This window comes from Pygocentrus nattereri, chromosome 15 (genome assembly GCF_015220715.1).
Source record: "Pygocentrus nattereri isolate fPygNat1 chromosome 15, fPygNat1.pri, whole genome shotgun sequence".
Lineage (NCBI taxonomy): Eukaryota > Metazoa > Chordata > Actinopteri > Characiformes > Serrasalmidae > Pygocentrus > Pygocentrus nattereri.
In genome coordinates this window covers 7,584,950-7,598,083 of record NC_051225.1, presented here as the reverse complement: position 1 = coordinate 7,598,083, position 13,134 = coordinate 7,584,950, and the positions used below count along the sequence as shown (strand labels likewise).

General features: G+C 39.7%; 1 protein-coding gene across 6 annotated transcripts in view; it reads left to right on the top strand.

The window, feature by feature from the left end:
* The first annotated feature begins 594 nt into the window (after positions 1-594).
* The window catches only part of nfia (nuclear factor I/A), a 185,304-nt gene continuing 172,764 nt past the window's right edge, over positions 595-13,134 (top strand). For 2 of the 6 annotated variants that reach the window (XM_037545328.1, XM_017701309.2), the window contains exon 1: positions 595-790. In XM_037545328.1, coding sequence (XP_037401225.1) covers positions 695-790 — 96 coding nt within the window. In that variant the 5' untranslated portion in view covers positions 595-694. The remainder of the gene's footprint in view (positions 791-13,134) is intronic. The other 4 variants (XM_017701310.2, XM_017701315.2, XM_017701308.2 and 1 more) reach the window with 3 other exon arrangements.

The following is a 13,134-nucleotide window of genomic DNA, read 5'->3' as shown; positions in this document are numbered from 1 at the left end:
CCTTAAAGATAATACAAACAACTTAAAAATAAAGTTGCCGCAAAAACCAGAGAGTGAATATCCATTGCATTTCTGTGCATTTGTATGTCCTAAAAATTGTAGACAAATTTGTGAAATAAAAAGCCCTTTGCCAGGAGAGGGAATGTGTAGGGGAAAAAGTCCAAAAACAAAACATCGCATGATAGTCTTTAAGCAGTTCCATCTGTCCAGCAGAAATTTCAGGCTAATAGCCTGTGGCGCTTTAGTCCGCTGCCCTCACTCCCTCTACCTGACTCTGTCCTATTAAATCTCTCCACTCCTCCAAAAAGAAAGAGCTGTAAGAAGAAAAAGAAGAACTTGCAGACATAAGTTAACCAAATTGTAGTGATGATGGTGATGATGATGATGATGATAATGAAGAACAATCCCTAATTAAGGAGGAAAAAGGACCAAGGACCTCAGGCACTCACTGATGTGGAAAAAAAGGGCTCATCATTCTGGTGTGTGTGTTTTTTTTAAGGACAGCTTGCTCTGTGAGCAGATGACTGCCGCTCACCTTGCCACGGGGTCTGCGTGAGATTGGTTCATTGTCAGGGATTTTTTTTTTTTACCCATGATTCCATATGGTATGGAGCGGGCTACATGTTGCCCAACATGCCAGTGCAAATGTTTTCTCAATTAGGTGTCTTATCTCCGGTGAGTGCACTAGCATCAGATGAAGCTTGCTGACAGCGTAATGGCAGCTAAAACCTCGGAAGGCTCCATCAAATGGCAGCTCTGCTACGACATCTCGGCCAGGACTTGGTGGATGGTAAGTTGGCAGCAGCCGAAGCTGTTTTTTTTTTCTTCCTCCTTCTTCTTTCTCCTTCTTTTTGGAGAAAAAACTTCCCTCCCTCTTTTTTTACGTATACAAAAGAAAGACACAAAAACATCTTTGTTTTTTGAAACTGCTTTCTTCTGCTTCATATTGACATGCTCCTAATGAGTGTTTTTGTTATGTTTGCTTGCCTTATGTTCACATAATAGCGCGTCTGTTAGTCCTGTCACTTTCATCCTCTTTTGTAGTCTCTTTAATGTTCTCTTCATTGTCCGTTGAGATGTCAGATGAAACTTGGCGTGAAGTCTGTTGTCCATGCCTGTTCTCGCTTGCTAAACTTTTTTGTTTTTGTTTTTTTTTTCAATTCAGAAAGAAATATTTTTAAGTTAAGAAAGTGAGGTCCTCATTGTTGCACACCCTGTAGTCACTTTTACACAAGTGACAGATCATTCCTCCACTTTCATCTTGTGTATTTATTTCTCTTGTACTGTCAGCCAGTCTGTGGAAGCCTCATGCCTTTTCTTCTTCACTTTTCACACGACAGAGTAGAAGTTCTGCATTTCTGAGAGAAAAAGAGGGTTTTGGCACTTCTGCACAAATGGAAGTTCATTCCTCCTCTTTCACCTCATTTATTCATCGCTCTTCCACTGTCAGTCAATCTGCGTATGAGCGAGCCGTCCCTGTGCTTTTCTTCTTCTCTTTCTCCTTTCCGCGTTATAGGAGTCCTAACGAGGAAAAAAGTTCAGAGATGGTCCTGTGCCGATTCCCTGTAATCCCTTGTTTACACTGAGTCGGTGTGGTTCTCAGGCTGCGTGCGTGGTCGGTCATTGCGGTGCACATGCAGTGGGGCGCTGCTCCTCAGCTATGACACGCCGCTGCTGCAATTAAAGCACGAAAGGGAAGGGGAAAAAAAGCCCCCAAAGTGCACTGGGACGAGCCGGACTCAGCGCCGGGGCAGATTAACTTGCTTGTTGTGGGCAGTGGGGCCAGACAACCTTTGACATCCTTGTCGCTCCAGCAGAGATGAAGAGAGGTGAAAGTGGGAGAGGGGGCAGAGAGAAGAAAAAAGAGAAGTGTTTAGTAGATTTGTGGCGAGATGAGGAGGGGTAAGGATTCACAATTGTGTATTGTGGCTGGCAGATACAAATGAGCGCGGGCGGGATGGATGAAAGGGCTTTGAAAAGCCAGGGCGTCCGGAGTTCATTAGGGGTTGATTCGTTAGCCCAGCTTCAGCAGTGTCGTCATCTTTGTTATTGCCTTCATTACTATAATCATTTTTACTCACTTTTTTGTTCAGTTTTTGAAAAGCCAGTATGATAGCTAGAATTTTCAGCTTTGTTATTTTTTTACACTTAGGTTTTTTGCCATCTTCAAAAAAAGGTAGCGCTCTTGCCAGGAAACAATAGCTATATTGTCCCTCTTGCAGAGTAACTTCATTACTCTGCTCGGGACTCCCCCTTCATTACTCTGCTCGCACTCTATTGCCCCCCTGCCATCCTGATCCAGTCTGACCGGCTACAACGCATGATTGTGTGTGGGATGCTGACAAGGGAACATGGAGGAGAGACTGTACTCCAGTTTTTACAGCCTCTGAAGGAAACTTCTAGAGTGTCCAGATTAGACAGTGGGAAATGTTATATTGTGGTGCCTGAGTAGAAGGCTTTGTGGTCCTGGGGAAGGTTTTTGTGGAAAAGTGGGCAGTGATGTGGAGGAATGCCCCTCTGTGGCACGCACTGGAGTCAGAGCTGGACACTGGTAGGGCAGGAATGTAAGCGTGCACTCTTTCAGGTTTTAACAGGTATTAATAATAGTTTGAGCTTTTTAATGTTTATTTATTTAGAAAGTGTTCTGCAGGATAACTCTCATTCTAACTTAGCTAAATTTGCCTTCTGATTCACATAATTGTCACTTGATTAACTAGTAAAACAGCCTTTTTAATATAATTTGCTGTTTACTAACATTGTCTTATCTCTTGAACATTGATTTGTCGTGTGATTGAGAGTACAGAGATTGTCACTAGGACAATTATTACTGAAGGTTTCTTACCATAGCATACTTAAGATTGTTAACTTCAGCATGATTAACTAATTCTATTTCAAAACTTTATGACTGATGTGTGCCATAATTATTTAATTTTGAGTAGTTACATTTTCATGAGTGTTGAGAGTTTGGTAAGTTGCAAGTGTAATTTTTTTTATAATTTCTGTCTATTAAAGAAAAATTCAAACATGTTTAGCTTTGTCTGCCTTTTTATAAAAAAAAAAGATGGCTATGACAAATCCCAGTTTAATATGTGTAAGTTACCTTTAGTCAGATATCGCAATAATTGTGCAGATTTTTCATACACTTGATAACAGCATTTTCTTGCCACTTGTTTTTAAATAATCTCTCAATCATGTCAGATGGCTGTCAGGATTTAATTGCAGGGTAAGCGGATTATATAGTTAATTTTTAAGTGGAATACTGCATTTATCTCAAAATACACTCAACATTGAATTTGTAGTAATTATCTGCTGGCCTTATTTTAATTACTAAATGTTATTATGAAAGTCATTGTTAAAAAGTTATAATTTGTTTATAACTTAGTTTATGTAAAGAAAAAATAAAATATAGTCTGTTACTTATTTTGTTTTTTAGCGTAGCCAGTAGTGTTTTCTAACATTTTTAGCTCCTTGTAACTTAAGTTTTTTTGTGTAAAAATGTATTATAATGGGTTCTATTTACTTACTCACAAATTTACTTCCACTGATTTATTTAGCATGTCCAGTCCTAATACAATCATTTGATGTCACAATGTATAATTTTTTTGTTGATTTGGCTTAAATTTTTACAATTATGAATGTAAAGCAACTGTTCAAATGAATTTTCTCTTTCTGGAGTTCCTAAATTGTGTTTTTTTTTACATGTATATTTTTTCCCCTGAGATTAGATTTACAGGGGCTTTAATGAGGTATTTCTTGTTGCGTGCGTGGTCAGTGTGTGCATTGCAGTTACAGTCCAGTGAAACAATTGACTGACTTGACCCACCTGCCCTCTGTGTCTAAATTTCACAGTCTTTGCCTTAATTCAGCTCAACATTAATTGCTTAAATATATTAGATATCTGTATTTGCTGTTAAGCTAAACACTTTTATTTACAACTTTAAACACCAGTTCAACAGACTGTTGCATCGTCCTAGAATTTTTGTATTTATACTTTGAGCTTGTACAATTAAACCCAACATGCCATTTCTTTACACTTTAGTAGTTTAATGAACATTTCAAGCCTACTTATGACTGTGTGGTTGTTTTAAAGAATTTAGGTGTATCATTCAGTTAGTCCGAATATCCCCCCCCTTGCTTAAAATCAGAGGGTTATCAAGATATTTTACCATCTCTCTATGAGAGTTACTGGTTCCTGCACAAACATAAGCTGTTTGCTCATGTTAAAGCGAATCAACCGCTGCAGTTAACCCGTATTGTCCTCTTGAGGTGCTTGAGCTTTTTTAATGGTCATTGAAGTAGTGGTGATGGTGTTGTGGGCAGGGGGGTGTGCTAGATTGTGCTGTCCATTCAACAGTGCACTAATGTGCAGCTATGAAGGCATCCTCCAGCACCTACGGGGCTAATGAGATTTTATCCTTCATACAAGTGCTGCTCCTATAATCTGCTTGTCACTGAGCAGACTCCCCTTGGAGGCAAAAGCGCATACATGTGTGCGTGTATGTGTGTGTGTGAAAACATGAATTGATTTGTATATGTGAGATAGTGAGAGGGAACGGTGTGAGGGCATAAAATGAGTATAGGGCCATTAAATTCACCAGGGCATGTTGCTTCTAGCTCTAACATCACATATCAAATTGGGTTAAACTAGTAATCAGATGCTGTCAGACTGCATAGGTTTCTCTTCATAATTCCCTGTATACAGAGCGGTCAAAGAGATTAGTGCAGTGCACTCATAGTGTAACGAGCAGTTGTCACATTAAGGAAGCTCTCTTATTTCAGTAGGACTACTTAACTGTAATTGAAGCGCAGTCCAAGTACACATTAACTTAAGATATTTCTACAGATACAGATCTTTCTATAAGATCTTCTTAGATTTTTAATTCACTGTGAGGTCTCCTGTTGCATATTGGTGATTTATTCACCCTATACGAAGCTTTTTATAAATAGTCAAAATTCCTGCTGAACGTATAGTCCTTCATTGATGCATATTGACCTGGAAACAAATGTATCAGAAATGTATGAAAACTGTAAATAGCCACATTAAAAGTAACCAGTACTGGAAAGAACAGATTTCTTGACTATTACAGCAAACCTGTGTAACGTAAAGTTAGTAGCTCATTTTAGTGTTCAACTCCAATCTCTAACATCAAAAATATATATTTTTAAAGATTTATGATTCTCAGTGTAGAAGTCACATGGCAGAAGTTTGTTTTTTAACATACTCCCCCTTCCTTTTACCGCGGGCTGCCTGTGCGTGGCGTTTTAGTGTGTGCTGGCGTCCTGTTGAGTGGAAGATGTTTCTAATTTGGCCTTCGCCATGGACTAAGGGAGAAATGATTAGAGAGGAGGAAATTGGAGGATTAAAATTGTCTGCTTGAACTTCCTGAGCACTGCATGCTGCCTCTTGGTGTCTATGCTCAGGGACCTCCAACCCTGCGGCGAGAGAGCAGCATCTCCAGTCCACTCACACGGACCTCCAGAGCAGGGCTTGAGCTCAGTGTGTGAGCACTGAGTGCACACTGGGCTCACAGTGAGACTCAATCTGTTAATGTGCGCCACATTACCAGCCCTGGGTGACTCATGAATTGCCTGGTGGCGTCAGAATTAATTTGTCAATTGGTGATGGTGCTAGACCTATAAAAGTGCATTTCAAGCCTATTTAATGATTTCTGTCAAAATGCAGGATAATGATTTCAGTTGGTCATTTTGCTTTTTATCTGTCAGCAGAATGAATAATACTTTCTTTTTTAATTTATTTCCTGTTACAGACAGGTTATTTAATATGTTTTTGTATATGTCAGGTGCTATTTTTATTGGATATTCTAATGGTCATTTGTTATTCTTGACACGTATTATATTAAAAAGTTCAGTTCTAATTTAAATTAATTGTGTAGAACTTTTATTTAAGCTGGCATACGTTAAATGTTCTCCTTGGATTTTGGAGAAATATATAGTTCTTAGCCCCTATGCTTTTTCCTAGTTCTTGTGAGACATTCTAGGAGATTTACAGAAAGGCTGTAATATCCGTTCATATGTTTAATGTCTTTGGGAGAAAATGGTGCCTGAGGCTGTTCTTGCCTCTTTTGTGTTGTGATATATATCTGGGCAGAGAGAGAAGCTTTGGGGGTCCAGCAGCTGTGCTAGCATATCTAAAAACTCACTGTTTGGGTGCTGGTTTCTTTTCTCAAACTTTCAAATGTTAAGTTGAATAAATAAATATAATGATTTATGATACTTTATGAGAATATTGATGAGGCAGAATTGAAGTGTCCAGTGAAGCTCTCGCTTGGCACACGATTGTGTTGTTGGCTCATGAACAAGAAAACATGAAGGAACAGAAATCAGATTTGGACTACACTCTGTGTAAAAGCAGAGGAAGTGAGGAAGACAAAATTTGGAGTCAATTCAAGATATTAACTGGAATTTTTTATACCTTTTATTAAATATACTTTGCATTCTGTGAAGCTTTTTAAGTGCGGCTGCTCAGTTTGTAGTTCAGAACATTTAATGTGAAGATTACGAAACATGGGAACGCTGATATTTTCTTTCGGCTGAATATAGAGCAGCTTAAACCTATTATAATTGTGCATTTACTTTGCCCATAGGATGACGAGGAGAAAACAATGAAAATCAAAATGTTATAATTATTAAAGTCATTTAGATGTTGAAAGTCATCTGTTAATTATTATGTGCAAATCAGGTGTATGTTGAGATGATCTATTGCTCATGTGCTGTAGTAGAATGTGGAAAAATACTAATCCTTAAAGTCTTACATGTTAAAATATTAGTGTGTCTTGTATACTTTTTAATCTCAGGTATGGAATAATACATTCTCAGTCATGTCAGACATCTGACATCATTATGTTAATGATTTTTGTAGGTGCATAGTCTGAGCTGCATAGGTGGTCTATGGACAAACCAGTCAAAAGGATTATTTCTTTTGTTGTTGTGTCAATGGAAAATATTGTCTTGACAATGTTAATGCAAAAAATCTGAGAGATTTTCCTCTCTTAATGCAAAATATCTTGAATTTAGCATTTTGAAGTGCAGTTTCTTCACAGTTGGAAAATTATGTTTTCTAGCAGGATTAATAGTTTAGCCCAACTCAAGGCTTTTTTTTTTGTAAAGAAATTAAAAGGGCTATACATGTTGCTATGAAGGTGAGATTTAATATGTTAACATTTTGAGTTTATTAATATATTGAATGATACTGAAAATTTGGTTCTGTGTATGTCTTTTTCATAATAAGAAGAATCATTCTTAATGTATACGCTGTTCTACAGATGTAATGTAAATAATAACTAGCTAAATTATTAAATAATAATAAGACTGAAAACCCCACAGTATTGTTAGTCTGTTGAAAGTTTGTTTATGTGGGAAGATACTATCATCCTTGAAGTAGACAGTAAGTCTAATGAGATGGTAACTCCACTTTTTCTTATTGTCTTTCTCACTCTGTCTCTTTTTTTTTTTTGCTCTGTGCCACTTTTACCTTCTGTAGCCCTTCCCAGCTATCTAAGCTGCACTCTGTGTCTATGCAGTGGAATGAAGGGATCAATTGTGTGGAATAGATGCGTGTGAAATCCCTGCTGTCTGGAGCAGGTCAGGGGCCGCTGTGTGAGAAAAAGGCCCCCTTTCTATTCCTGGCATGGCTGTGTAAGGAACGCCACTCTCGGCAGGAGACACCCCCTTCACTCTTTCTCTAGCCCTATCCCTCTGTCCCACTCATTCTCCTTCTTTTTCTCGCCATCCTTCTCCCCAGAGAAACATGGCTACAGGCCAAGACAGCTGGTTCTTTGGGCTTGGCCTGGTACAGTTCTCTGTGGCATGTCTTGTTTGGGACAATGAGATTGAAGATGCAAAAAGCCTAATATATGAGAGATGTTTCTGAACTGCTCTGTGCTAATAAAATAACAGATCCTCAAACCCCCTCACAAACTCCCTTACCATACAGGACCAGACAATCTGTTAGAGTTTATAGTTTAGTTAAGGGTAGGTGATACAGCAGAAATATAACATCACAATATGCAATCTCTATCACAATATTTAATTTTTCTAAGCGAAAGGAGTTGTGAATGGGCACAAGCGAAATAGTAATGCCAAATTCAAAAATGCCTGAAGCCACAAAAATTCTGAATATAATTTTCTTTTATTTAAACCAAAGTAAAATATTTTAGAGGAAACAGAAGGAAAATCAAACAACTGCTAAAAATGAATACATTAAGATGACAGGATATAAGCTACTTGTTTTTATGCAGTTTATGCATTTACTATACACTAGTCTTTTTTTATAATCCAGGCAGTTGCTCAGTGTTCTACAAGTGCTGATGAAACTCTTAATATACTCAGAAAAGTTACAATAACATTGTCACGTTTCCCAGCTGTATTCTCACCTCTGTTTTTAAACTTGGTACATTAATCTGGTGAATCAACATGAAAACAGCAGTTTGGGTGTAATTCCATATCCAAATTGAAGAAGTTGTTTTATGTCAAGATTTAACCTGAGAGAAGCTTTTCTAAACAAAGTATGGATTGTTGAGTGCTCTGCCATGGCACTATGCCATCTATGGCAGCTTCGACAGACAGTTATAGACACAGCACCACAGGCTGTCACTCTAACAGTTTGGTTACGCTTCTTCCTCTGTGTTTCATTCTTGTCAGTTTCCTTACACTCCACGCCACAATCATTATTTGTTTATAAAGTTTTTTTCTGTCAGTTTGGTTGATATTCTTCTTTCACTGAATGTGTATTCAGTGTTTTAAATGAGGTGTATGGATTTGTATGCAAGTATGCATAATGCGTGTTCCTTGGGAGTTGTCTTTTTTTTTAATAGACGTGGAAAAAAAATGGAAACAGATTCCAAAAACACCATCTGGTATTTGGAGGAGTGTATTTGTGTGTGAGTTTGTGTGTGTGTTGGGGGTGGTGGTGGTGAGAAGTGATCCTTTTTTTTTCTCCATAGCTCTCCTCTTGGTCTTGAGCCACCCGCCACTCTGCTGCCAAAAAAAGGTGTCAGTCGCCAATAGAGGGGAGGTAGGGGGGTACGTGGTGTGTGTTTGTGGGTGTGGAGCTTTGCTGCTATCACTGGATCTTGGCCAGTGCTATTAACTCTTACAGTCCTCCTCAGCTCTGCCACAATCACCTGCTCAAAAATATCTGACAAAATGGTCTGCAAACTTTCAGCTTTTTGATTTATGGCCACAGTTTTAAGCCGTTGAACCAGGCTCATACAGTTGTTTGGAACAGCTGTAACATGATGCAGTAATTTACAAGCCCTTTTCATGGGTTCACCATAGTGTAATTTTTTTGTAGCACATTGTTGTGCTGAAACTTTCTGACCATTTGGCAACCTAAAACACCATTACTGAAGCTACATATCCCCTGTTTAATTTGAGGGCAGCCCTGAATATCAGTCACCATCCCAGCTGCGCATCTGTGTGTGCACATAATACTTGTGGTGGTGCTGGCACACTGGTGTCATTCATTCAGAATTAGTAATTTCATCTGATTGTGTAGAACCCTTTAGTGTGTTCCCCCTCTTTAAGCTGCCGAAGTAACTGACATGCAAAGGGGGTAATCCTCTTTCTTTGGCCTCAGACCCAATTCATACATGAAGGCATGAAATATGAACCACATCTCTGGGGTGCACAGCTGGTTAAGCTGGTCGTAATGTATGTGTGTATTTGTGTATGTTTGTATATGTGTGTATGTGTGTGTGTGTGTGTGTGTGTGTGTGTGTGAGTGAGTGAGAGAGAGCGAGAGAGAGAGAGAGAGAAAGAGAAAGAGACAGAGACAGAGTAAGTAATAGGCTAGTGGGGAAATGAAAAGCTGTTGAACAGCAGACAATGAAGATGACCATATTTGGCCTAAACATTTCCTGATTTTTTTCAATTAACTGCAAAATGCTCTTGATGCTCTTATGCTAAATAGGGTTATGCAGAATGGCTTTTTAATTATTGCCACTGTGCTTCTAGGTGGTGCATTTTGATACTCTGGGATCTGAAAACCAATCTCACTGATTTGACAATCAAACAAATGAGTGGATGATTACAGCAAATAAAATCAAGATTGCCACTTAATTCATTAAAAGAGGCAGATAGGATTAGGTGAGATTATAGTTTAGTTGGTGATTAGTGCTGATTGAATTTAGTGCCAATGAAAGCAGGACATGCAGAGGACAAGATGTCAGTATGAGTATGTGTGTGTTTGAGAGAGAGCAAGAGAGAGTATGCACAGATGCCACAAAAATCTGATTGAATATGAGAAGGGCAACACTGTAATTACAACCACAACTCTGCTTTTTGCCAGATAGGCTTTGAAAGGGTTTGGCCCACTTTTGTAGTTATACCACTCTCATGTGGCATTAAGCTGAGTATGTAACCGCACCATTTGATAACAGCTGTAAATGTTGCTCTGGTAACAAAATAAGGAGAGAAAGACACTAGTGTAGTGGTGTGTTTTAGGTCACGACTTAAATGAAATTGAAAGTGCTTTTACTGGCAGAGGTTACATTAGTGTCTGTGCTCACTCAGCTAGGCCTAATGGAGGAAAGGAATACTTATGCTTCACAATATTCCAACGCAGATTTGCACCTGCCATGTTGAATTAGTAGCCACATTCTTTACACACTACATGTAGTAACACTAAGCCCTAGCTTGTCCTATCCCTCTCACCCCTCTCCACCAAGTTGTAATTAAGTTGATTCAGAGTGGTGCCTGTTTAGCAAGGAGACCCCATTACTTATTTCTGTCCAGTACAGAATGAACCACGACCCTCCAAAGCCTGTCACCATGTTACACATGCCTGCAACAGTGGAGCCGCTGACCCCCTAACTCTGGGGGGAGCTTAGCAGCTGGCGGGGGCATCTCCAGAGGCCAGCGTCTCCACTGCTACCACGCAAAAGCGATAGGGAGAGTTCTCACAAAGCCACCTCATTGGTTTTAGGTTTTGGGGGATTAGAGGAGAGCCAGAGTTCTTCGCCTAAACCTTCAGATCTCAGCACTCATATAATTGGCCAACAAATACCCGGGCTATGAAACTCTGTTTCCTGTCCTCTCCTTGCATGAGAGACAATTTTTTACATTGTTAACAATGAAGGTGCCAGAAAGGGTTCTTTGAAGTAATACCATGGAAGAACCACTTTTGAAGAACCTTTCCATGGTTTTGTTAGTGAAATGTGAAGAACTTTTTAAGAATCTCCACATAATACAAGGGTTCTATACCAGTGAAAGGTTCATCCTAGAACAGTACATTGAAGCCAAGAACCATGTAGGAACCTTAATTTTTAAGAGTGTGTAGTGGCCTTGCTTGCTCACTCACTATCTTTCTCTCCCCTCTGTGGGCAGATTAAAGGGAGAGCCAGCTGTAGCCAGGGGACAAGCTGCCACAGGCCTCTCCAAGGTGACCCCTGGCAAAGCTGGCAGCACATCTGTAGCCCTGACACATCCAGGAGCCCACTGGCTGCCTCGGTGGCTCAAGCTGCTGGCAGGGAGGCTCTAGCAGGGGGGCCCGGCTGCTGTCCTCCTGCAGTCTGGCATGGGTAGTGCTAGAGGGCAAAGGGGATAGAGCTGGAATATGCTGCAGCTATGGTGCACATAAGTGTAGTGTTTGAAATGGGTCTGGTTGGCCATGGTGAAGTATCATTTCATGCCCATAGACAATGACTGTGAATTGCAATGAATTTGATGAATGGTGAGCTACTTGAACATTTCTAGTGCTTTTCTTTATTTTATCTGTATTTTTATTTCATTTGTAAACATACATATTCTGAACAAAATATAAAGACAACAGTTTTTACTAAAAATATTTTACCACACAAAATCAAGATGGGTCGTGAAACAGAAAACCAACATAAGTATTTGGTGTGACCACCATTTGCCTGTAGCAGAATGGCATATTTCTAGTAAAAATTCTGGAATTTTTTTATTTAACTGGAGCAAAACCAAAAGTGTTGTATTTATGTGCTTGTCAGAATATGTTTGTAGTTAGTACACCCTTTTTATTTATTCTTTTTATTATTATTTTTTTGGTGTGTAAACAGATGGGATGCCTACAAATATACAAAAATAAATAGAAGAAAAATATTGGGTATTTATTTTATGCTGTGGTAGTGCAGAGGGAGCTGGTAGAGGCAGCCATCTGTCCAGAGGAACAAGGTGACCCAATAGGCTGGCAGATATGTCAGGCAGGTGTCCACACAGCGTCCACATGGGCATTTTTGGAACTCTTTACATTATAGTTCATAAGTGCTTTAAAGAGCCTCCACTTCTTTTTTCCACTGGCACCCTCACACAAAGTTAGTCTTTTCTGACACTGGGCCAGTCTGAAAAAAGTAAGCATTTTGTTTTATCTGTTGGGTCCACCTAAAGAACATTTGAAGCTGAATAGTTGATATGAAGGTACAGAGTTGTCACAGATCTTTCTCTTTGGGTGGCAGCCAGTTTCTCTCTCCTAGAGTTTGAAAGCTCCAGCATGGCCAGTAGAAGGTGAGGGGCATTGCCTCTATAAGTGGAGACATCCTCTTGCAATCAGCGCACCCAGCCAGGATCCTCTTCATTTTAGATCTAAGCTATCCGCCAGCCAGCACAGGGCCTGTTTAACTCCTAATTGTTTCCATCTTCCAGTCCCTGAGTGGGCTTCTTCTGCTGCATAAAGCCTCTCCACTTATATTCATGTTACTTTATTTCAACGTAGCACATCTGCTGCTTCTCAGCGTATGGTATATCGCTAAAATGGACCTTATTTTCTTTTCCTTTACAGTTTACCTGGCAAAATTCTGTTTGCATTAAAGTTTTCCATTGTGACTGCTCAGCTATAACTTTGTCCTAACTAAATTTTTACCCAAAATAGCAAGATACAGTATCTGCCAGTGTGAGTAAATTTGTGATTATGAGGGTGTAGCTTGGAAGTGCTTTGTCCACTTTCTATTCTGTAGTCTTGCATCACAGCATTGAGTGTGTGATGCAGGTATTGGCGCAGGTGGAGCTTTGAGAGGAAAGGCCGAAACGTGAGCCGGCTGCAGGAGACCGGCCCTGATGGTCGACTGGGAGCATTAATGAACCAGATTAGATGTCCCAGATCATAGAGGAGAGAGGCGGGAGAGGGAAACAACCATGAACAAGCCTTCCCCAGTA